This window comes from Macaca fascicularis, chromosome 12 (genome assembly GCF_037993035.2).
Source record: "Macaca fascicularis isolate 582-1 chromosome 12, T2T-MFA8v1.1".
Lineage (NCBI taxonomy): Eukaryota > Metazoa > Chordata > Mammalia > Primates > Cercopithecidae > Macaca > Macaca fascicularis.
Window position 1 is genome coordinate 122,827,140 of NC_088386.1, and position 26,573 is coordinate 122,853,712.

Sequence of the window (26,573 nt, forward strand, 5' to 3'; positions counted from 1 at the left end):
TGTAGATGTCTTTTGGGGAACCATTATTCAACCTACTACAGCATAAACAAAAAATAGGAAGCGGTGGAAATTCAAACTCAAAATGCCAATCACATGTGTCTCGGCCTGTGTGTGTGCGCGCCTCTCTTCCCTCTCCCTGGCATGCCTTTTATTCTCTCCTTGTGAATTCCTGGTTATTCAAAACCCAAATCATACAGTATCTATTGTGTGCTACTTTCCCTGATTCCTCCAGGCAGTGTTAATTACTTCTTTGTCTTTGCTTCTATAGTGTTTGTAGATTTATCTACCATAAGCACTTCCTCCATCATAATTTTTCTGTGTTTTTCACTTTCTTTCTAGGCTATGAGCTTCTTTAGGGACTGTTTCTAATTTACCTTTGTGTCTTAACCATCTGCCTGACCCAAACGAGGCACTTAGTAAATATTTGTTATTGAATGGACATAAGTTAAAGAGCATCAGTTGTTTCATGGTTGCTGTTTGGCTTGAAATGGTTTGCTAGATTGTTTTATGACCTCTCTCAGGTATTTTAACTTTATTCTTTCCATTATAAGGTGGAGTGATATCTCATTGTTTTAGAACTTGGTATGTCACTCAAATGTAAGGAGGTAGCAATCTTGAACAATGTTGAATTAAATCTTTAGTAAAAAAGAATGTTTATTCCCTCATGTGCCCGTGCTTTTGAGATCCTCGTTAAATGTTGACCTCAATCAATACACTACTTCCCTACCCATAGAGACTTCACAGTTTAGCAGAAGAAACACTAACTACCCACCAAACCAAAACAGAAGGTGGGAATGTTAGTTCAATAAAAGTAGAGGAACAGAAAAGGAAAGTAACTCTGATTTGAGAAATTAGGAGGCTTTGCAGAGGAGAGGGGTATGTATATTGAGTGTTTGGAAATAGTAGGGCAGATGATGAGACAGACTGCTCTTTGAAAGGGGAAGAAAAAGAACAAATACTAGGAAGCATGGCAAATTTATGAAATCGCAATCTATCCACAAATGCTGGGACATAAAGCTAGTGGTGTTCCTTCAGATGTGTTCTGTTGACCACTAGTTCCTTGAGATGTATCCTGAAACAGGGCTTCCTGGTCAGTAAACTTCAGCTCATGTGATGTTCTGTGTTCCTGCAAAGGCACAGTGCACATGAACATGGGAAGGATTCTGAAAAGACTGCAAGATGGAAATCGGATTTGCCAATTAGTTTCCCAAATTTGCTTGACGATAGCACTGTTTTGTTTTAGCACTAGCATGAAGCAATCTACAGAGCAAATGTTCTTCATGGTACATTTTATAAACTCCAAGTTGGGAAGAAGCAAAACCATAGAGAACAGACTAAATCATAGAGGGCTTTGGATGGCAGGTTAATAAATTTAGACCGTGCTTGTAGTTGGAATGGACACACACGGCTTTGGTTTCTGAGAAGGAAAAGCCATGAATTAATACGTGGTTTAGGACAGGAGGCCAGGAATAGTATAAAGATTTGCAGAATTGGTGGCAGGTGTCCATTGACACTGTTGACATAGACAAGAGAAGACACTGAAGGCTAGAACTAGTGCAGTGACTGAGAGAATTGAAAAGAGCAGCCTCACAGGAGAGGGGTTTCCAAGGCCCAGTGACAGTTCATGGACCGTAATAGGAATGACTGGTGTGTTGGGAACTTCCTACATGCCAAAAACCATTTAAGCTCTTTACATCTATTATCTCATATCATTCTTACACCTACTTTGTGAAGAAGAGATTATCATTTCTACCACTTAAGAGATGAAGAAACTGAAGCACAGGAAGTTAACTTATTGTAGCTACTTAAATATCAGCTAGTCCATTGGATAGCCAGTATTTAAGTTTCTGCAATCAGGCCCCTAAATTCATACTCTGAACTAGTGGTTCTCAAACTTTTGGTCATAAAACCTGTTTAGAGTCTTGAAAATTGTTGAGGACCCCAAAGAGTTTTGGTTTATATGGATTGTATCTATTAATATTTACCATATTGGAAATTAAAACTAAGAATTAAAAAAATTAATATCATAATTCATTAACATTCATAATATAATTTATCAATAATTCATTTTAAATATCAGTAGTAAGCACAATATGGGTTCACATAAATACGTTTATGAAAAATTAAGATAGTTTTCAAACAAAATGAGATGAATGACAATATTTTTGCAAAACTTTTAATGTTTGGCTTAGTAAAAAAAAAAAAAAAAAAATCTGTTTTCCATATTTGCTTCTGTGTTAACTCCTAGAGCTATATCATTTTGGTTGAGTGTCAGTTTGGCCTCACACAGGTATGTACTTGGGAAGGGTAAGAGGGATTGTTTTAGCAGCTTTTTCAGATAATCGTGGGTATTCCTCTTCGCACTACATCAAAAGTTGGCATGTGGTAGTTTCTTGAAGGTTAGTTCCAAGGTGGAACCTGAAACCATATCAGTGAACCTGACCACGTTCTGTAACATTAAAATCTGTTGATCTGTCTTGAAGTTTGAATAGATCTTTTCCCAATATATGATTTTCTAGTATTATGCATTGATTATTTGGAAATAGTGATTATTTGGAAAAAGTCTACAAATGATGTAGACTTTGTAAATATTGACTTAATTATACAATATCAAAATATCACATTTGTTTATGTCACTACTGATCTCATCAGAAAACTCTTTAAGTATTGGGAAGTTGTCAAGCTTACAGTGCCAGATAGAAGTTTTCCAAAATTCTAATTTTCACTTCAATGCTCAGATCTTATCATTGACAACAAATTCATTCGTTGTTTTCCTTAAAGTCTTGCTTTGTTTTTTAGAAAATGTGAGCCATTTTCCGTTTTTTTTAAACCATAGTTCATTAGTTTTTCTTTCTTTTTTTTTTTTTTTTTTTTTTTTTTTTTTTTTTTTTTTTTTGAGACGGAGTCTCGCTCTGTCGCCCAGGCTGGAGTGCAGTGGCCGGGTCTCACTGCAAGCTCCGCCTCCCGGGTTCACGCCATTCTCCTGCCTCAGCCTCCGGAGTAGCTAGGACTACAGGCGCCCGCCACCTCGCCCGGCTAGTTTTTTGTATTTTTAGTAGAGACGGGGTTTCACCATGTTAGCCAGGATGGTCTCGATCTCCTGACCTTGTGATCTCCCCGTCTCGGCCTCCCAAAGTGCTGGGATTACAGGCTTGAGTTTTTCTTTTAAGTAAATATGGCAGGGGAAAGTGGGGAGGGCCCGTGAAAACAATGGCTCGTTCATCTCACAGCTCAAACAAACCCATGAGTGCTTTTCTTTTTCCACAAGCATCTTTCTTTGCTATACAGCTGAAGTGCTTTATATGTATTTCACATTTCATCACACAGTGTATGAAAAAGATGTGGACTAATCTTGGTGTTTAATAAAATTAGGAATTTTACCACTTTGTCAAAGATATTCCTAAAAACCATGAATATGTGTCTGTGACGAGTACAATGACTATTGGTATTGTTTGGGGCCACTGCTTTGATTCACTTGACTCATGCTAAGGCATCAGCAGCTGTCTCCTTGCTTTTGTGCCATTAATGTAAATGTCAACAATTTTTTTTTTTTAAAGGGCAGATCATGTCTTAATGTTGCTGTGAAAATAGTTTTGACTTTGTGAACCTCTGGAAGGGTCTTAAGGGCTTCTCGTGATTCATAGAGCACATTTTGAGAATTGCTGCTTTAAACTCTGACGCTACCTCTCTAGTCACGGGAGGACTGCTTAGCTTGTATGAAAGGAAAGATGGTTATTTGCAACCTGGGAGCTTCCAAGGGAGCTTCATGCGGTTAGGGATGGGAGGGAGAGGGAAGCAGTAGAGTATGTAAAATTATATATAATCACTGAAGTTGCTAGTTAAAAACTGTGGACTTGAACTGTTAACTCTTTGTATAAAGAAGAATGGCTACTGGCAATTTAGAAGATAACTGTAACAATAGCTTCAGTCCCCCATGTTCTTTTCACACTTTCCCACTCAGCCATTAAGAGGTGGAGTCCAGTTCACCTGTCTGCTAGTTGGGTGGATTTGTGTCTTGCTGTAACCAATAGAATCCAGTGTTAAGTATCACATTGCTTCTGAAACAAGAAGTTTCTTGCCTTGTGAGCTGAAACGCTTGTTTCTGGAGCCCATATCAAAAGCCTGCAGCTTTCCTGATGTCACCAGGCTGTGAGGAAGAGGCCCAGCCATCAGTGGCATCAAAGCCAGACATGTGAGTGTGTGGCCTTTGATAGAGCCCCCAACTTACCTCCAGTTTTCTCTGCTGAGGCTGCTGACATCATGGAGCAGAGACCGACCACCCCGTGTGCTCTTTTTGAATTCCTGACCCACAGAATCTGTGAGTCCAAGAAAACGTTTCTTTGGTCCCACTAGATTTGGGGAGACTTGTTCTGTAGAAGTGATAATGGCAACCATGAGTTGAATGAATATAGGAAAAGTAGAATGAAAAGTGTGCAAAGGACAGGGTTGAGGAGTCAGGGAGAGCAGAGTGAAGAGAAGAGAGTGAAAGAGTCTGAGCTGCTGTGCTACTGTGAGTCCTAACAACATCACCCATCAAGTAACGGAGTTTTATATCAATGGTTTTCAACTGTGGGTTCTAACTCACAGTTAGAACTTGTTAGAACAAGTGTTAGAACAAGTTTTTAGGAATATCTTTGGCAAAGTGGTAAAATTCCAAATTTTATTAAACACCAAGATTAGTCCACATCTTTTTAATACACTGGGTGATGAAATGTGAAATACACATAAAGCACTTCAGCTATATAGCAAAGAAAGATGCTTGTAGAAAAAGAAAAGCACTTTTGGGTTTGTTAGGATGTGAAATCAATATAGTGTGTCACAACTGGCATTCAAAAAAAGAAACAGATGTAGAAATATTAGTGTTACATATAGAAAGGGTATTATTTCAAGGACCTCTGATTTCAGCTATGTTTGTATATGTGCCGGGTGAAGTCTAAAGTAAGTTTTTATGTGGAACACAGTACACAAATTTTGAGACATGCTGCTTTAAACCATCTACTAGTTGCTTAAGCTAGATTTAAATATGTGTGTGGGATGAGCATCATTTATTGCCTTCAGTGGAAGAGGGAATTAGATTGCCAGGACTCTGGTGGCAATGAGAAGAACAGGCCATGATCATAGATTTCTGCTAATTTATTGTCTTTTGTTAGAACAAGTACTGTTTGTTCACGAGGCTTACTAATGAGTGTGCCAGCTCTCAAGATAGTTGTCCATATACAGAAATGTGTGCTCATGGATTTAGACTTCACCTGAGCCAGAAATGCTAATAACAGTTGTCTAGTTATAAACAAAGTTATTAATAAAACCCTTTAAAAATGCAAAAAGGGTTATCTAGAGCAAAGGAGAAAATGAGGTATAAAATTTAATACACTTTCCCAAATAAAAGTATAACATTCCTTTCTAAATTGTTTGAAATGTAAAAGTATTTCTGACAGCTTAGTAGAAAAAAAACAGTGGATATAGGGTCAAAGATACATTGGGAGTTCATATAAATAAGCAAGTGACAAACATATAAATTCAGCAATACCCAAATTAATCATTCTTGGAAGAGAAACCTCCTTCATCAAAAATAACCTGATGGATGAGGACTCCAGAAGGAATTTTCGTCTTCTCAAAGTTGGGTTCGTGTCTGTGGCAGCTCTTTGAGAGGGGAGAAGGGCAGCTGTCTCAGATTTAGGTTTCTGAAGGAAGGTTTAGGTTATTTTTCAAGAAGTTGTGTCAATTTGTTGTGTTATTTTGGTCAAGTTGAGCACAGATTGGCCTGTGTGTGCATGTCCATGTGTGTATAAACACACATTTGTTTGTTGTCAAGGATGAGCATTTTCTGAAGCATGGTTTTCTGTTTATATTATAGGATTGCATCTTTTGTCTTTGTATCTACTTGGATTGTTGGATTTTTCTAATAAGCTTGGATGACAAGTGTATATAGAATGATACCCTGTTTCATTTCATGGAAACATGTTTTCCTAGCTTGCTAGAGTTCAGTTTCAGTCAACATTCCAGGACTGTCCCAAGCAGATTGGTGAAGTAGGGGAATTTTTTCTTCTGCATTTCTTGAATGTTTGCTCATGTGTAGTTCCTCCCTTTCCTCTTTACAGACTCCAATAAAGGAAAGTTATTTGAGTCATATGAAAGAATTAATTTGTCCTGCCTCCCAGCAGGGCTTACAGTTGAGCAGAACTCAAGGTGAGAGCAATATTTAACCCAAAACAATGATTCCCTTGAGTTAGATTTTATGAGATGAGAAGGAGAAATTTTGAGGCAAGGGACTTTCCCTCCCACTACAATTGGAACTCTTTGAGAGAACGGAGGTGTATTAATCATCTCTGCCTCTGAAGTCCAATTCTGTGGGGAGAGAGAGAAGCCCCGGCCCTGTCCTGAACAGCTGAACAATGATCTTCCCATTCCCTGACCCACCGTGGGAAGAACTTAGAGCACAACTGGGGACACGTTGAGAACAGAAAAGACAGTTTCATCTGACTACTGAGTTTTCTTTAGGTATTCTTTTCAAAGAGATTTAGTACAACAACTTCTTTTAAATACTGGTTGAAATACATAAATAAGCTGAAAAGAAAGTAGTGGCTAAGTGAAAAGGTAACTTTATTTCTGAACCTCTGATTGAAAGAACAACATATTCCTTGTAGAAAAGTTGCAGACATACAAATATATGATGAAGAAACCAAATTGCCTGTATTAGTTCATTTTCATACTGCTGTAAAGAACTGCTCAAGACTGGATAATTCATAAAGGAAAGAGGTTTGATTGGCTCACAGTTCCACGTGGCTGGGGAGGCCTCAGGAAACTCACAATCATGGTGGAAGATGAAGGGGAAGCAAGGCACCGTCTTCACAGGGTGACAGGAAGGAGAAGTGCCAAGAGAAGGGGGAGGAGCCCCTTATAAAACCACCAGATCTCGTGAGAACTCACTCACTAACAGAACAGCATGGGGGGAACCACCCCCATGATTCAATTGCCTCCACCTGGTCTCTCCCTTGACACTTGGGGATTATGAGGATTATAATTCAAGATGGGATTTGGGTGGGGACACAAAGCCTAACCATATCACTGCCCAATCTCCCACCCAGAGAAAATTATTAGCATTATTCTCTTACATACCCCTACCCTTGTATGCAACTGTATTTTCAATTTTTTCATTTAACATGCTGTAAGCACAGAGAAGCCTCCTTTTTAATGACTGGATAATGATTTCTCCTGTAGTTCCTTAGCTTATTTTCTGATTCACTAATTTTACACACTAATTTTACTACCTCATCATTCAGATTATAAATGAGGATGTCTGTCACAGCATTATTTGTAGGTCTTGGCTCCCAGGTCTGAGTATGTCCTTGGAGTAGATTCCCAGAACAAAGTGAAGTGCTGGAACTATTTTCATGTGTCTTTATGCACACTGTCACTTGCTTTCTGCATGTTTGTTCTAGGTTATAGATCATCAGCACCACATGAAAGTGCTGGCTTTCCCATCCTGGCCAGCCTGAACATTTTCTGTAAGTTTTTTGGGAGTTCGATATGTATTAATAACAAAAATTATTCCACTGCTGTTGCTTACAGTTCTTTATTTGTGAAATGGGACACTTTTAACATTTCCTTTTTAGTCAATTCTATTTTCTTGTCTGTGATTTGTCTGTTTCTGTCCTTTACATATTTTCAAGAAGCTGTGATTGTTCAGTCTCAATGAGTGGGGATCACAAATACCAAGTGGTTCTTCTTATTAGATTATATGTAGTAATAGACCTTAACTACACAGTACAATTTTAGGTTCTATAAGTAATAGCATAGATGATGCTTATGGAGAATTTCTTCTTTGTTGACGTTAATGGATACAGATTTATCATACATCATAGCTAAGAACAGAAAGTATTTTTTACTGAAAATAAAGAAATGATATGGGCCCGGTGCAGTGGCTCACGCCTGTAATCCCAGCACTTTGGGAGGCCGAGGCAGGTGGATCGCCTGAGGTCAGGAGTTCAAGACCAGCCTGGCCAACATCATGAAGCCCTGTCTCTACTAAAAATACAAAAATTAGCTGGGCGTGGTGGCAGGCACCTATAATCCCAGCTACTCAGGAGGCTGAGGCAGGAAAACCGCTTGAACCCAGGAGGTGGAGGTTGTAGTGAGCTGAGATCGTGCCATTGCCCTCCAGCCTGGGTGACAAGAGTAAGACTTTGTCTCAAAAAAAAAAAAAAAAAAGAAAAAGCAATGATATGATGGGTTGTGTTTTGTGGGAGATGGAAGATACAGGCTTTATTATTTACTTATGTATTTTAAGTAAATTCTGTTTTTTAAAGTGGATTTAGATTTACAGAAAAATTGCCAAGATGTATAGAAAGCTCCCCCAAACCCCACACCCAAGTTTACCTATTATCAATGTTTTAACATTAGCATACTTTTTTTTTTTTTTTTTTTTTTTTACAATTAATGAACCTGTATTGACATACCATTATTAACTGAAGTCCATACCTTATTCAGGTTTTCCTAAGTTTTACCTAATGTCCTTTATCTATCCCAGGACCCCATCTGGGATATCATGTAATAGTCCTTGTGTCTTAGATTCCTGTCTTAGTCAGCTTGGGCTGCCATAACAAATACCATAGACTGTGTGGCTTACACAACAGGAATTTATTTCTCACACTTCTGGAGGCTGGAAGTCTGAGGTCAGGTTGCCATCATGGTTGGTTCTTGTTGAGGCCTCTCTTCTAGGCTGCATTCTCACTGTGTCCTCATGTGGCAAGGAGAGAGTGAGAAAGCAAGCTGTCTTATGTCCCTTCTTATAAAGGCACTAATCCCTTCACGAAGGCCCCACTCTCCTAACCTCATCTAAATCTAAATATCTCCCAAAGACCCCATCTCTAAATAGCATCACACTGGGAGTTAGAGCTTCAACATACTAATTTTGAGAGGACACAGTTCGGTCCATAAGAGTTCCTCTTGGCTGTGACACTTATTTTTATTTATTTCTAATGAAGAGTTATAAAATCATTCCTGAGCGTCTGCATGTGTGAACATTAACTCTCATTGACCCTCATGTGCTTCAGAAACAGTGTTCAATTAGCCACATGGCGTGATTTCTAAGCAAGTTTTAAATTTAGGTGCATGAACACACACTGTCTTCTGTAATTAGACAGGCCTGCTGTGGTTCCATTTAAAAATGTACACATCATACACAGAGGTGGAATTAAACCACAGGGATATGAGACATTTCTATACCAACCAGAGGGGGCTAGCCATGGAGGACTCCTGCTGTCTGTACATTCGTCGGACCTTGTTTAGGGTCTGTTTTACTCAATTCGCTTGCTCAGAAGAACAGAGAAGAGCGGTAGGTAGAAACAAGGAAGCAGCTGTTTTTCTAGTTGAACAGTTATCTGGAATAAGGTTCACTACCCAGGTTGAAACTAATTGGCTATCATGCTGGGATATAATTGTGGGTGTGTGGATGGTAACACCTACCTAATCTGTACTTAACTAACTAGGCTTGTTAATGATCAATTTTGGTGACTTGGTGACAGGTGCGAGACTTGAGTACTATGTTGGATGTCCCAGATAATGATGACTGGAGGTTATTTTAAAACGGTAAAATTTTTAAAAATTAAAGAAAAGGCCTATGTCATGGGTTAGTAGGTGATAATCAATAAGTGGATGTAATTCAATTTAAGAGCTCTGTTAACTGTATTTTACAGGAAAAGGGTGTTTTTAATATGAGAAGTTAATTACAAATGTAGCAATTATTTTGACTCGATTTTTTTTTTTCTGACTAATATTTTTCCGTTACAAAAATCATGTAGCCGCTAAAGCAACGTATTTCCCTTTGGAATATTTAGAATGTGCACTTTGGCCTGTTTGGAATTTTTTTAGAAGACACTATTGGAGATAAATGTTATACAATTAAATATTCATTCTCAACTAATAAGATGATAAATCACATCTCTGGAGATTTCTAATGTGTTTATTTAATTCTTCCTATTTCAGTATAAGGAGGAATGTTTTAAAAGAGAGAGTTCTTTTTATTTGCTAATTTCCGTTTCCTCTTCTGCTTCTGCAGTATTAAGTGAGTTTTAGTTAAAAGTCATAGGAGTTAAATAGGCATGAGGACTGTTTCCATTTACATTCAGGTTTGGTTCAAATTATGTAAAATGAAGACAGTTGGTGCTATGAGTTGAAATCATTAGTACATCAATTATTCTGTGATAACCAGCTGAGAACAGGCTGCAGCCTGAATAAATGTTCCCTCCATTTAAAGTTGGCTTCTCATTAGCTTATATGAGAGATAAAATAATTTGATTCTAATTTATCTCTCTTTAAATGGACATTGTTCCCCTCTGAATTCAAGAGGAGAGCATTTTAATTTTGTAGTCATTTATAACACACGGGTCAAATAAATAACAAGTTTTATTTCTAGCAATATATGTCACTTCGGTAATTTATATTGCCATAGTTTCTTGATTCTAAGACACACATCTTTTTATGACATAATTGGCCACAAATGTGATAAAGATAATGTGAAAAATCAATAGAGAAAATAAGAGTTTTTAAACAATGTTGCTTAAAGAATTTTTTAACCGTTTGGAAGAAACTAAAGTTAGAGCTTTGCCTCACTAGACTCTAAAACAAATTGCTGATGTTTAGAATGTGTAATAAGCCAGATCTGAAAAATATCTAAGAATGTGTGAGGAAAATTTTAATTTCTAAGCATAAAAACAATGAACATAATTTTAAACGAAGACAAAAATAATAGGCTGTTTTTGATAAAATAAAGGGCAAAAATCAGAAATAAGTGAGAAAAAAATGAATTACATCTTTAGGATGAACAATACTAACTGCAAGAAAAACACTGACAGGCAGATTGGCAAAGGCTATCAATAAGCAATTTATAGAAAAAATCTATCAGTGGCCAATAAATGTCTAACATAAAAGCAGTTTTGTTTGTTTTTTTCTTTTCTGTATAACACTGAGTAACCAAAAAGCTCATTATTAGTTAAATAATGGAAAATTAAATAATTTTAAAATTGTTACTGTTGAGGTTTGGGTTAAATGGGAATTTACATCAACTTTTGTTGGGGCTGTACATTGGTATAAACATTCTGGAGAGTAATTTGGGCATGTGTATCAAGATTTGTAAAAAAGTTTATACCCTTTGATTCAATAATTACCTTTCTAAGAATCTATCTAAAGTATAAATGGCCAGAAATACACGAAAAGATTGATACTAGCATATGTATTGTCGTGATGTATCAGAAAATGGGGAACCCCCTAAACATCCAGTAGTACATGACTCAATAAATCATGTCATACATCATGATACAATATTGTATAGCCATTAAAATGGTATTGTCAGAGATTATATTAGTTGGCTTAGAAAACACGATAAAATAAGGGTAGAAAGAAGAATACAAAGTATTACATATAAAGTGGTTTCAATTTTTTTCAAAGTAAAAGTAGTCATACAAAAAGGACTAGAGAGAAACACATCAAATATTAATAGTGGTTAACTCAAGGTTGTGGAATTATTGGTATTAAAGCTTTTCCTTTAAACGCTTCTCCCCCAAATTTTCTACAGGGAGCATGCATCATTTATAGTGGAAAAATTTAGTTCTTAAAACATACATATATACAGCAGTTCCCCCACTATCTGCAGGAGATACTGTTGAAGACTCCCAGTGGATGCCAGAAACCACCACGGATAGTACAGAACAATGTATATGCTGTGTTTTTTTAATCCAATAACTGAGATGGCTGTTGAGTGACAAATGGGCAGGTAGTGTATGCAGCATGGATCCACCGGACAAAGGGATGATTTGTGTCCCACGTGGGATGGAGCAAGACAGCGTGAGATTTCATCACAGTACTCAGAACAGCGTGTGATATAAGACGTGTTTATTTATAGAATTTTCCATTTAATATTTTCAGACCAATGTTGACCATGGGTAACTGAAACCATGGAAAGTGAAACAGCAGATAAGTGGGGACTACCATAGCACCCTATTTTTGCACCCTTGTTTGTCTCTTCCAAGTTCCAGAGGGCAGGGATATTCTCTGTTAGTCTTGTTCTCTGCTTATCCTCAGTGACTAAAATAGTGCTTGGTACGTTGTAGTTACTCAATAAATATTTGTTGAATAAAGCCAGCATTTGGGGTGTCTGGCCCAGCTAAAGATAAATAGCAAAGTGTAAAAATAGCTGAGTTAGGGACCCAAGTCCCTAAGTTTGGAATGGGCAGCAAGGAAAGATGTCAGATCCAAAATCTCAGCACAGAGCTAGAAGGCAGAGTGTGGGCTTCAAACAAGAAAAGGGAAAACGGAGCATGCAGAAGACTTGAAAACGCGGCTGAGCAACTGGACTAGGACAGTGGAAGCTCCGCCTGCAAGTGTTGTGCAGGACATGGCCCTGCCTTGTCTCACACAAAGATGATAAGATTTAGACTACAAAGGCAACTTCAATCTTCTCTAAAAATACAGAACTGTATAGGGCATATTCGCATCACAAGGTAATAATGACTTTAAAAACTGAACATGAAGAAAAGGCAAAACAATAGTCATAATCACTTGAGAACTAACTCCCTAATTAAGGGGAATTTTTTTAAAAAAAGACTTTAGACATAAATATTGAGAATACTACATATCAAACCTGTGGACTTTGGCAAACTTTTAAATGCTTTTTATTATATACCAAAAAATTTTAAAGAGTAACTAACTCATCTTTAACGAGCTAGAAAAGGAACAAATAAATAGAGGAACATGGAACTGATCATGATAAAGGCAAATTTTAATAAACTAAAAGGAAAAATTGATAGAATTAATAAATGAAGAGCTATATCTTTGAAAAAACAAGTAGACAAGTCGGTGGCAGGCTTAATTAAGAAAATTAGAAAGAATACTTAAAACAGATTTGAAAAAGATGTAGCCACAGATATGGAGGAGGCTAGGTCAACTTTGAGGATGATGTATATTTTGGGAGAGGATAACTTTTTCTATTTTTAAGACTGTTTTAAGAGTCACTGTTGGTTTGGAGTTTTTAAAAGTTGTTGACTAATATTATAAAGCTTTTCTTTTTAAAAGAAAGCCTCACTGAGACATGATCCAGTCGGTATTTATTATATAATTATTAAAATGCCTTTGAGTTTCTCTAATGTGTTCTAATTGCATCTGTAGTTGTAGATTTCATTCAATGAGTTCTTACCCAGAGAACGTTCAATTATAGTGTCAGTTTGTTGAGGGCTTATGGTCCTGTAATTTTTGAGGGAGAATTCCTCAGTGTAACTGACATTGAACAGATTTTGACAAACCAGTTAATTTTACTTAAAGGGTGGCATAAATTCACTGCACGATATATACCAAGTAATTTGAACTCTAAACAGAGGGTCACATTTCCTCCTCTTTCAGGCAGTTTTGTGAAGTGTGATGCAAAAGTAGGTAAAAATACTTTAGGACTTGCTAATGAAAGACAGTGTGTACAGAATCTGCTTTTCTAGCACATACTTTTATAGATGTTGAAAATGCTCTTGTCAAACAGTATTTTAAAAACTGTCAGGTGTGTGTGTGTGTTTTTCAAATGAGTTTTAAATAATTCAGTACTATGCAGGCGGCAGAAAAATGACTTTATAAACTTGCAATGCTCTTTTGTATTGAATGTACAAGTAGAGTCTATGAATTAAAAATGAATACTCTCCGATCCATCTTTTTACTAATAACCAATCTGTAGTGTTGATGGAAGTTTACTGTTTACTAATGTTTGGTATCTTTCCATTAAAGAATAACCTTAAAGTCATTTCAACGATACAACATGTACACAGATGGTGAAGTAGGCTTCTAATAGAACTCCTGTCTGGTTTATATAGCTCGATGGCCGACTCAGGGTGGCCTCCTTCCCTTTTCTTCCCTACTCTGAGCTGCTGAATTGGAAGTGAGGACACATTAGACATGGAAGATAGTTTACTTCAAGTGAGTAAGCGTTAGATTCTTTAGTGCTTGCCCATCCAGCCACGTATTCGGTGAGCAGCATTGGTGGAATAGTTTAAGTTCCCTCCCTAATTACACTGAGGAATTCTCCCTCAGAAGTTACAGGATCCTAAGCCCTCGACAAACTGATGCTATAATTGAGTGTTCCCTGGGTAAGAACTTATTGAATAAAATCTACGACTTCAGATGCAATAGTGTTACAGCAATTAGAACACATCAGAAACTCAGACTTTAAAAAATTATATATTAAATACTGTTTGGATCATGAACTCTCAGTGACATTTTCTTTTCAAAAATTCAGTTTTAATATTAGCTAAAAACTTAAAAATCCAAACCACCAGTGACTCCTGTAAAAAAGGTCTAGATTCTAATTGGTAGTGGGAACCTAAGGATCAGACTATTATGAATCTTACCACATTTTTCATTGACTCATTTTTCCTAATTCTCATCTTTACCCTGACCTTTCTGTCTTATTTTTGTTCTTTTTAAGGTGTAGCAAGGGAGAAACTTGTGTTTGTGAAAAGGCTATGTGTAAGGTATAGTACGTGTACATTTCTTTCTTTGCCAAAGGGCAGTGAAGAACTCTGGTTTTTCTAAAGGGAGAAACATTTTCCTTTTTATCATTACTGTTATGACTATAATTTGGTTTTGTTTTCCTCAATCAGGTATTTTACATGAATAACAGTTGTGTTAGTCACGATCAGGAGTTATCAAATCTCTGGTCTGAGAATCTGCACGTTAGGAATTAAACGACTTCCATGGCAAGAGATTTAAGGTGTATTTGCAGGAAATGGGAAATGGCTGAAGTTATAGCCACAGAGAGTATTGTAGTTAGATACAGAAAGGGTGAAAACATGTCTGGGAACATTAAGTTCAAAGCTTTTTACCTTGCAGCAGTAATTTTAAAGATTTGCCCCAAGAAACTGTAAAAGTTCATTTAAAATTCATAAATTCCACTCCAGCGTCTCTGAGTGCACTGCCTGTGATTGCTACCCAGGGTCTTGAGCATGCTGATTGTGTACTGTTTAACACACATGGTTTGTCTTGGTATTTCCCATGCTGCCAGACTGGCTTGTTCTGCTTCTTCAGTCTGAAAGGACTCGTCAGAGCTGTTGTCACCCATTCGGCTAGAGGTGAACTGCCCAAGTAATGAGAGAGGTGTTCTTTATGTGCTCTGCATTATTTCAAGGTCCTCTTCAGAGATCTTTATTTTTAACAATGGCTTGAGGTCCGCCTTTGATCTGGGTTTTTTACATTTTCGCATGTTAGTTGCAATTGAGTTTTCTTAAAGTTCAGCTAAGAACCAACATTAAAATAAGGGTTAGAGGGGAAAGGGGCAACAAAAGATCTCAGAAAATAATAAAGGAGATTAAAACTATCTGGTGAAACAAACCTTTTAGCAGACTTGAAGGCATGTAGTGTTTTTGGAAAAGTTTTGTTGAGGAATACAAATTAGAAATCAGTAGATTTCATTTTCCCGAAGTGTTTTGTGGGTCAAAACACATTGTTAGACTTGTGTTTACATAAACAGTTATATGGCTTCTAGTCAGACTGTCGCTTGTTCTCATGTTCTCCATGACAGATTATAAACCCTAATTATACCTTTCCAGACATAGATGCCGAGCAAAGTCCAGCTGAAGGTGTATCCGTCAGGGATGAAGTACTGGAGATGGCTTTCTTACTGAATTCTCCTTTCAGCACACCTTTTATGAGTGCCACTCCCTCTTCCTGCTAGCTCTGTGCTTCATAGTCCTAGGCCCTTGATTCAGTTCCTTTTCTAGGTATCAGCCCCTCATCTGTGAAGTGAGACGGGTAATAGTACCCACGTCATGGGCTTGTTGGAAGAATTAAAAGATTGCACAAGACAAATGCTGAAGTGTGTGTCTGGCTGATGGGCAGGCTGCTGCCGTTTCCGTGTCCCTGACCCACCACCTGCAGGTGCAAGGAGAGAGCTGCCAAAGCTCAAGCCAGTCAGGGCATGTCCACGCCTTCCAGAACCATGTAAATCATGGAATCCCCTTGAAAGTGTTTGCTAACAACTTATTGAATAACATAACTACAGATTTTAGAGAACCCTTTAAAAGACATAATAAATGAGTATTTAAAAATAGTGCATCTGTTTTTAAAACAGTGAGATGTTTGAGTTTTGACTCACATTTCATTTACTTGCAATGTGTCAGCCATTCTCCAGGATTCTTTTGTATGTATTTTCTCTTTTAATTCTTACAATATTTTTATATCTCCTGCACATGAGGAATGGAGCTGTATCTGTTACAAGGTTCTGGGAACTCATTCAGTGATGAACATCTGCATTAGCATTTCTTCAGTGTGGTAACATTCTTCTTAACTCTTACTAGAATCATCAGGTCCTCCATTCCATCTGTGGTCTGCCTACCCTGGAGCTGAAATAGAGTGTTCAGCCAAATTCTCTTTGAGAGATTGAGGCCTGCTGGATTCTATAATGCCTCTGTCATCTTTTGGCACCTTGGCCAGGAGTCTTTTGGTTACAATTTAAAGAAACCCAGTTCTTTGTGTTACTACAGTCCAATTGTGCTCTTTTAGTTATTTTAAAATGCTTGGGGTGAATGATACCCCCATTTACCCTGATGTGATTATTAAGCATTGTGTACCCATACCCAAATATTTCACATACTCCATAAATATATACTCCTATTATGTACCCATAAACATTTAAAATAAAATTTTTTTGAAAAGTAAAAAACACAACTCAAGCAAATGTGGTCAAATAAAAGGACACTATTAAAATTGTCCATGGTGTACTTTAAGGTTCCAGGAACTTCAGATATGATGAAACTCAGGGTCTTACTGTCATTAGGATTCTATTTCTCCCTCCTGGCTCTATCTCACTAACCGCCCACCCCCAACCCCTGTTTCGGCTTTTGTATTAGTTATCTATTGCTATGTAATAAATGATCTCAAATCCAGTGGCTTAAAACAACCACATTTACTATCTCACAGTGTTTAATAGGTCAGGAGTCTAGGTATGGTTTATCTGGGTCCTTGGTTTCAGGCTCTCTCAAGACTGCAACAAAGGTGTCAGTACAGAAATCTTAGCTGAAGGCTTGACTGGGGAAGGATCCAATGTCAGCTCCTGTGGTTGGACTAAGAGCCTCACTGTTGGCTGGAGGCTGCCCTCAGTTCATTGCCACTTGACTGTCTCCCTAGGGCAGCTTACAATGTGGTATCTTCCTTCGGCAAAGAAGAGTCTGCTAGTGAGGCAGAAATTACAGTCTTATGTAATATTAATAGCATAATCATAGAAGTGACTTGTATTCTGTTGATTAGAAACAAGTCACGGGTTCCACCTGTGCTCATGGCAAAGGGTCTATCCAAGATGTGAATACCCAGGAATCAGGGATCACCAGGGGTCATCGTAAAGTCTGTCTGCCCAGTTTCATTCTCAGAAGAGTTCTCTCCACATGGTGACAGAGCTGATACCAGCAGCTCCTACATCCTAATGCTGGCAATCTTGGAGAAAATGCAGCCACTGTCTCCCTGGCATTTGTATAAGTATCTGTACCCTACTAATAGAATTCTTGGTTGGAAACCCTAGAAATAAACTTTGGCAAACTGAACCATAAAAAGACTTACTAGAAGGATATCAGGTAGCTTCTAGAATTTTTGAGAATACTGAAGACCTGGACTGGAAGAACGTGTAAGAACTGGCAGGATGCTTGTTGCCATTGGTCAGTGCTTCATTAGACTGTCATCACTAGACTCTCAGTATTAGATACAAAGGGTATCTGGCCAGTGCAGGTCACATGCCTGTGCTCTGGCTGCCAGGAAGATGAGGGACTGTCTGCACCTCTTGAGCCTCCACTGGAGGTGGGGCTGTGTTTCTTTGATTGTGACACTGCTCTGAGATGAGCCCATGGCGTCACCTGGCTTAATTAGGATCACTTTTAAATGTTCAGCCTAACAGCTTGCATTGCATAAGCAGATTCAGCTCAAATGGGCAGCTTTTAGAACTTTCTAGCTAGTGGTTCTATGCTCTTTAACATTAACTGTGCCTTACAGACAGACATACCAGAAAGCTGCTACAGAGCAGTATGTGATGTTGATGGCACATTCAGGTCTCTGAGTCATGTAGTAGTTGGGGCATGTCTGTTTTTCATAGTCAGAATTTTTATTCATACCAGATTTAACCACAAGCAGAATTTACTTTTTCTGAAATTATGGGCTAACTTTACAATGCAGTTTTTGTTCTAATCTTGGTGTTGGCTCTAGGAATTCAGGGATTATCTTAACTTTTTACTTTCATCATCTTTGGCCATGTGCATATGACTTTTTGTACATGTGAGTACACTGACTTGAGGTATCAGGTTTTTATAAGTACAAATAACTTGTGAATCTTTTGAAATAAGTTCATGTTTCCTTGCATGCATTTTCAAAGCTATACTTAATTCTTATGCAGCATTACAGTAGAATAGAATAAGTAAGACCAACTTACCAAGAAGGGAAACAGATGCCACTTCTATGGGGTAGTTTGTGAGGTGCAATCTTGCCTACTCTCGAAATGTTTTTCTTATTGGCCCAATATGGCAACTGAAATCTCACCATTAGAACTTAAATTTTTAGTTAAGGTCAATGAATCTCAGCCTGAACACATTGGAATTTCCTGGGGAATTAAAAACAACATTTCAAAAAAATAACGGAAAAAAAAAAACAAAACAATGTCAGGACTCTACCCCAGACTAACGTTGTATAATTTCTGGGAGTGGGGCCCAAGGAGCAGTAAATTGTATAACTTCTTTAAGGGATTCTAAAGTGCAGCCAGGATTGAGAACCAGCAGATCATAACTAGAACCTGGGAAGGGCAGTGCATTCATTCATGTTATGATGTGTACAAGGAAATACACTAGACAGCATTTCCACAGTTCTAGCTGAGACTATTTCCTGCCATTCTTTCTTCTTCATGTATCTGTATGATGAACTTCCTTTAACAAAGATCAATAAGTCAGTCTTTAGACTTAGAGCAACCTTAGAGAGTCCATCTACCATAGGGCCTTGGAATTTCTAGCTTTGGCATTGCTTGTAAAAATACCTCCAAAAGACTGAACTCACAGGGATATCTATTTGCTTTATACCAGTAGCACATGTTAAAATCAGGCTATAAACAATCCAACTTCTCTTTCATTTTTATATTTACTTTCTGGAGGTAATGTGCAAATAATCATTCATGTGGTATCCAGAAATATTTTTGTCTATAGTAATAGCAGATGGCAGAGCATTTTTCCCGTGCCAAGTCACATTTATTCTACCACAGTGCAATGTGGAAGTGATCATGGCCTCTTTCAAATATTCAACTCCCCATGTGCATTTCAGTTGTGGTGGGAACTTTTCTTGCATATCAGTTCAATATGTTGTAGATTGACTTGGAATCCTTGGAATTTGTGCATAGTATAGTCACATGAGAAGTACTTTGAAAAGAAATAGTTTCAAAGCCTCATGATTAAAAGTCATCAATTCAGCAAACATTTAATAAGCATATTTTGTGTGCTAAGCCAGTGGTTTTCCACTGGGATGGGTGGCTTTGTCCCCAGCAGGGATTTTGGAAATTTGCAGCGTTGTTCTTAGTAATCCTAATGATTAGCGGGGGGTGCTACTGGCATTTGGGGTACAGGGGCCAAAGGTGCTAGCTGTCTCGCAGCTTGCAGGACAGACCTCCACAATAAAAACGATCCTCTACACACAGCACTACCCACACCTGGTCTATCGAAAGGACATTCATGTAAATGAAAAACCTGTTTATGATTATCTGAGCCTAAAACCTAAGTGTGCTTTTCATATAAAGAGCAGTTTTGGGGGGGACATGGATTTAATATACAGTGACTTTTCCAGGAAAATTATATTAATAAATTGTAAATGTAAAGTGAGGGAAAGTTGTACTTTGCTTTATTTGGAATCAAGAGTTTTTTAACCTCACGTAAACTCACATTACCCATGGAACCTTGAATGTGGTACTCGAGTCACAAAAAGCCTGCATCTGTAACCACCTGCATTCGTTATTCCCATATTTATGAGGATTCCATACATAGGTGCAAGCAAAGGGCTACTTTATATGTCTCCTGCTGGTGGTGTGCCTGAGCAATTGTAATTCATACTATTTTTATTTATTTATTTATTTCAAGACAGAGTCTTGCTGTGTTGCCAAGGTTGGAGTACATTGAGACCATCTTGGCTCACTGCAACCTCTGCCTCTTGGGCTCAAGTGATTCTCTTGCCTCAGCCTCCCAAGTAGCTGAGATTTACAGGCGTGCACCACCACACATGGCAAATTTTTGTATTTTTAGTAGAGATGGGGTTTCACCACGTTGGCCAGGCTAGTCTCGAACTCCTGATGTCAAGTGATCCGCCCCCTCCAGCCTCCCAAAGTGCTTGGATTGCAGGCGTGAGCCACTGCGCCCAGCCTATAATTCATAACATTTTATTTTATTACTTTTTATTCTTATTTTTATAGCTAGGATATTATGTTGACTTGTGATTGTGTGCTTGTATATGTATCTGTGCTTTAAAAAGTAAGTGTATAAGATGTGTTTTTCATAAATTTTATTTCAAGAAGGAGCATTACAAAATATTTGGGTTATAAGGGGGTATTGGGTGCGATTGGGTTGAAAGTCACTGAATTAAATAGCAGGGTGATATCAGACAAATCAACAGACAGGGAAACTTCAGCATGCTAGAGGAGCACAGGGGCCACTGCAGGATCCAGAGGAGCAGCCTCTGCCAAATCCTGAGGGAGTGTGGTCCCACTGGCCCGGCATGATCAGGAGCTGGGGGACATGGAGGGCAAAAGGAATGGCACATACAAAGTCCTGAAGGGTGGATGCTTACGTTGGTGAGTGGCCAGAGCCCCGGGTGTGGTAGGGCTGAGCCCTGGCAGAGGGGAGAGAGAAGGCTGGAGAGGCAGACAGAAGTCCATGAAGAGCCTAACAAGCTTTGCTTGCATTCTGTTTTAGAGACACTGGGGAGCTACCAAAGGGCTTCTGGGCTAGGATCAGGTTTGCTGGTTAGACAGACACACTTGTCACCGTGGTGAAAATGGGCTAGATGAGGGCATGGTTACATGAGCCAGGGTGAAGTCTGAGCTAGGCAACTATGTAGACTGCTGGGCTAACACTTTTGCAGGCCATGTGAACCTTTCTGAGCTCTCCTGCTGCCTCGCGGCAGTCAGCCCTGCAGTCTCACCCCAGCAACTGTGCTCTTGACTACTTTTCTAAGAGGTTGGGGTATGGGTGGGAAGGGGTGGTGCAGAGAAGATGGAGAGGATTGTGGTCAGTGGGAGCTACTCAGCATGGACTATGGAAGATACAGGGTAGGGAACTCTAGGATGTGTCTGGTTACATGAAGTGTCTGAGGAAAAGAACACTAGCCTCACAGAATCTCACTGCCTCTTTAGCCTCTGTGCCCAATTAAAGGAGTCGGGGGAGATTCTTGTCCAGTTATTTTGTGTGATTTCACTTACCTTTGCTTTTATTTAACTTAGTATAACCTGTCATTTTGTTTTGAAGGAGATTTGAATAACAACACAGATCCTAAAGAAACTTTGTAATACTGCAAAACTAATGATTATGACTTTCATCCAGCGCGTTATTTAGAAACACTTGCCTGTGCCAAATGGAGGAAGGTGTTCTTCACAACTCACCCCAGCAATAGCAAAACTATTTAAGTTTATCCACCACATTGACGAGAAAAGTACGGTTCTTAAAATGAGAGCCTTGCTCGGTGTCTTTTCCCTTTGCATTTAAAAATAAATGAAATTACTGAAACACTATTATAAGAAGTTTGGAAAATAAGGGGGATGTTATGTTCCCCACATATTACCTATTAATATTTTTTATGTATTTCCTTTACATCTTGTTTTTAGCTACGTTTATGTATATTTGTGTATGTGTATAACGTGTATAAATATGTAACATTATAATTGTATATAATCTGGGAATCAACACATGAAATATGGGAGCAACATTTTGAATCATTCTTCCCTCTCAACTTCCAACTTGCAACATAGCTACCTTCTGATTAAATGTCTCTATTTTGTTGTCCCACAGGCCTCTCAAAGCGAAGAAGACAACTGAGCTCTTACATTGTCTCTCACCCTAACTTTTCCTTTTCCCAATCTTCTGCATCTCAGTAAATAGTTCCACTATCCATTTAGTTATACAAGCCAGAAGCCTAGATTTCTTCCTTTCCCTCACCCTCTACACTGAGTCCATCAGCAAGTCCTTCTATCTCTGCCTCTAAAATACATCCCAGATCCATCTGTTACCCTTCCTGGGATAGACGCAGTCCTATCAAGATCTGTTCTAGTAGTATTAATATTTCTGTAGTCCACTGCTACCACTTTCTTCCAAGCTGCCATAATCTTTTACCAGGACTACATTATCCTCCTTACCTGTCTTCTGCTTAATTTGACCATTCTTACTTCTCTAGGGTCTGTTCTCTCAGCAGGCAGAATAGATCACTTCTAAAAATGCTCCTGTTTGAAATCCTCCAGTGGCCTTCCATTGTACTTGGAAAACAACTCAAGTTCATTACGATGGCACATAAGGCACATGGCACACAGGCCTTATGTACCGTCAGTTTCTAAATTTATGCAGTACTCTGTGCCCGCACATATTTCTTGCTTACTGTTAGTCATCTCACTTTTTTTTTTTTTTTTTTTTTTTTTGAGGGAGAGTCCCCACTAACACCCAGGCTGGAGTATAGTGGCACAATCTTGGCTCACTACAACCTCTGCCCCTGGGGTTCAAGTGATTCTCCTGCCTCAGCCTCCCAAGTAGCTAGGACAACAGGCACATGCCACCATGCCTAGCTAATTTTTGTATTTTCAGTAGAGACGGGGTTTCACCATGTTGACCAGGCTGGTCTTGAACTCCTGACCTCAGGTAATCCACCTGCCTCGGCCTCGCAAATGCGAGGTTTACAGGCATGAACCATCGTACCTGGCCATCTCAATGTTTTAAAATACCAAATTCTTCCTGCCTCAAGCTGCTACATATGTGCTTGTCCCTGCCTGAAGCTTCCATTCCCACCTCTGAGCATGCTAGCTCCAAATTCTGCAGTGCCACTTAAATGACATCCCTTGAGAAGCCATCCCAGACAGTTCTAGGTAAAGTAGACTTGCTTTCTTACACTTAACACAGTTTGGGTGTGTGTGTGTGTGTGTGTGTGTGTGTGTGTGTGTGTGTGTGTATGTATGTGTCTGTCTGTCCATGTCTCCTCCACTCTAGATTTTAAGCGCCAGGAGGCAAGAACCATGTTTGTCTTGTTTATATTACAGTCACTAAATATTTGATGAGTGAATGAATGAATATGTCTTATTCCATTTAGTGTTGCTACAAAGGAATACCTGAGTCTGGGTAATTTATAGAGAGAAGAGGTTTATTTAGCTCACAGTTCTACCAGCTGGAGTTCAAAACTGAGCCTTTGCTGAGGGCCTCAGGCTACTTCCACTCATGGTGGAAGGTGAAGGAGAACCAGCTTGTGCAAAGACCACATGAGGAGAGAGGAAGAAGTAAGACAGGCAATGCCATGCTTTCTTTAAGAACCAGCTCTGGGCCAGGCGCGGTGGCTCACGCCTGTAATTCCAGCACTGTGGGAGGCTGAGTCGGGTGGGTCACTGAGGTCAGGAGTTCCAGACCAGCTTGACCAACATGGTGAAACCCTGTCTCTACTAAAAAAACAAACAAACAAAAATTAGCTGGGCATGGTGGCATGCACCTGCAATCTCAGTTACTCAGGAGGCTGAGGCAGGAGAATCGCTTGAACCCAGGAGGCGGAGTTTGCAATGAATCGATATTGCGCCATTGCACTCCAGCCTGGGCAACAAGAGCAAAACTCCGTCTCAAAAAACAGAACACAACAACAACACCAAACCAGCTCTGGCAGGAACTATTAAAAGTGAGATCTCATTCACCCGCAAGGGAGGACATTAATCTATTCATGAGAGATCTGCCCTCATGACCCAGTCACCTCCCATTAGGCCTTACCTCCCCATACTCGTACAACAAGGATTAAATTTCAACATGAGTTTTGGAGGGACAAACATTGAAGCCATGGCAGAATGTACCTACTTGAACCAGCTCAGGTAATAACCTGTCTTATTACCAGGCATAGGGACATGGAATTGAGAGCCCAGGAATTGCTAAACATTGTCTGTTATCTTGGAAGCTCTTTTGTAAAAGAGGTTTCTGCTACCTTTCCAATACCCTTGTTTTTGTCCAGATTCTGTTTATCTGGGCCTCAAGTAAATGTCAGTGGTCAGCTTCCATCCCTGTGTCTGCAGTTGGTGCCATGCTTACTAAATCGTCATGGATTGTAGAGGGTACATTGTCAGTATAGCTGCCTTTGGGGGACATAATATTGGAAGATGGCTAGGTTTTACTTCTGAGGACAAAGGTGCAGGGAGCAAGGGATGCACGGTAGAGAGCATGTAGACCAGGTCATTCAATCATGCTGGTGTCATGGTTGAAGGAGGCATCAAGGACAGAAAACAAGAGGTTTAAAAACAGTTTCTCTTGAGAAGAAGCAATCCTGTCAAAATCTTTCCTAGTGGCCTTAGTGTTCAAAAACCTGAAAAATTTGTATTAGGTCTCATTGCTAGTACTACAAATCCAGGATCATTTATTAAGATCCCCAAACCCCAGAGCTTCTGATCAGTGCAGCCCCTTCCTGCTATTAACTGCTTTTACAGGAGGAAATTGTGGAGAGTACAATAGGACACTTCTAGCTGACTGCCTCTTACCCTACCTCGTTCCCTTACCTTGTCCAACATTGCGTCTCCAAGTTGTATCCTTAATGAGGTCATTCGCTCTGCATACATAGTGAGATTATGTCTTAGAGTAATACATTTTCTGCTTTCTGAGCTTTGCTTGAGAGGACAACCTCTTCAACTGTGGAAAGAATTTGCCGTTTAATAGAGGAGGGCCTTCATAGCTTGTCACAGCTTTCAGTCACAGCTCTAGTTTTTGATTCTGTCACAGTGGCACATGAGAGCAGGAACATTTTGCATAACCACTTAACTCAGCCTTACAATAGCCTCTTAAATGGATGAGGAGCAGCTTAAGCTGGCTTGATAGGAAAGAACACTGTCTGTTGGTGTTAATAATATTCGTATTTAGTTTGCATAATTTAAATCCACAATAATATCTTAATCTCAGTTTTGCTCCAAAATTGCCTCTCTACTATCACTATCCCATATAAATAATGTATAGCAACATTGATTTGATTGTAACCCTTTCATATTTTATTGAAATTTTTTTCTATAAACATATATTGAACACCCTCTCTGCATCAGGAAATACACAAGTGCTGCATATCTAGAGGTCCACTGGACAAAAAGTAATGAGTGAGGATTTTCAGAATTGTAAAAGCACATGAGACCTCATGTTGAAAAACACAGCACATCTTAGCAGGTTAAATGAATCTACAACTAGCTACAATGATTGTGGTATAAAGATGGTATGTCGAAAATAAAGAGAAAATCTTTGAAAGCTGAAAGAAAAGACAGATTGCCTACAGAGGAATGACTTTCCAACTGACAGTACGTTCATTATCAGCAGCAGTAGATCCTATACCTGTCATCAAAATAGGATGCTGAAATAAAGACCTTTTAAGACATACAGAGACTAGGATAATTTTTTACCCTCAAATATTAACTAAAAGAAGTATGAAACATTGTATTTTGGCAGGGAGGAAACTGAACCCGGAAATAGGTTGCACCGTTACAGAAGCAATGACACGACAAGGAATTTGGACAATAAGTTAATGAACTTGAGTAATCAGAATAAATGGCTTCCTCTGTGCTATGATTTGAGTACTAACAAGATGTTTTCCAGTTAAATATAGAATTACTTTGGTTTGGTGCTGATGTCTGAAATTCTTGTTTGTGATGAGTTATTCACCTCAGTCAAGATTTTTAAGAAGGGGTCCATGGATGGAGTTCAAGGTATCTATGAACTTCCTAAAATTACAGGTGACGCACTTTGTGTTTACACAGTTCTTCTGAAGACAGGCTTGTTGGTTCTCATCAGACCCTTAAAGGTGCTTAGAATTTGAACTAGTTTAAGAACTACTGGATTAAGTTATTGTTCCTTATTAAAGTGAAATTACATCGATACTTACCTTGCTCTCAAGTTGAGATACATGATCTGAATTTGAATAGTGACGTTATTGGTTACCTTGCAGAATCGTTGTGACCCTGGAAAAAGTATTTTTTTCTCATTGTAGTCTGAATGTGCATTGTATGACCTGTGTGGCTAAAGGCAGCAGTGGTGTGCCTGGCCGGTGTGACTGTATCTCAGTATCACAGTCAGTATCGGATTATAGTTTCGATTTTTCTAAAGAGAGTCGCTATTAAGCTAACCAAAGAAATAAAGCTTTTAAGTTACCAATTTTAAGATATAATAATAGATTTATTGTTTTTTTTGTTGTTAATTGAACAGATATTTTGTGTAATACATTGTCCAAGTGTATGTAGTGGGGTGGACAGCAGGAGGCTGCGTTCAGTCATTATCTATACCAGTGAGATTTCCTGCTAAAACAAGTATTAACTGGTGACCATGTACAACTTGTATTTTCCC

General features: G+C 38.8%; 1 protein-coding gene across 30 annotated transcripts in view; it reads left to right on the forward strand.

Moving 5' to 3' along the window:
• The window catches only part of RHBDD1 (rhomboid domain containing 1), a 161,604-nt gene that overhangs the window by 40,403 nt on the left and 94,628 nt on the right, over positions 1-26,573 (forward strand). Inside the window, exon 4 of one of the 30 annotated variants that reach the window (XM_074010354.1) lies at positions 22,041-22,189. The exons of 27 other annotated variants lie outside the window; for them this stretch is intronic. In XM_074010354.1, coding sequence (XP_073866455.1) covers positions 22,041-22,092 — 52 coding nt within the window. In that variant the 3' untranslated portion in view covers positions 22,093-22,189. Of the gene's footprint in view, positions 1-22,040; positions 23,102-26,573 lie in introns of those variants that run through there. 2 more of the 30 variants (XM_074010368.1, XM_074010362.1) reach the window with 2 other exon arrangements.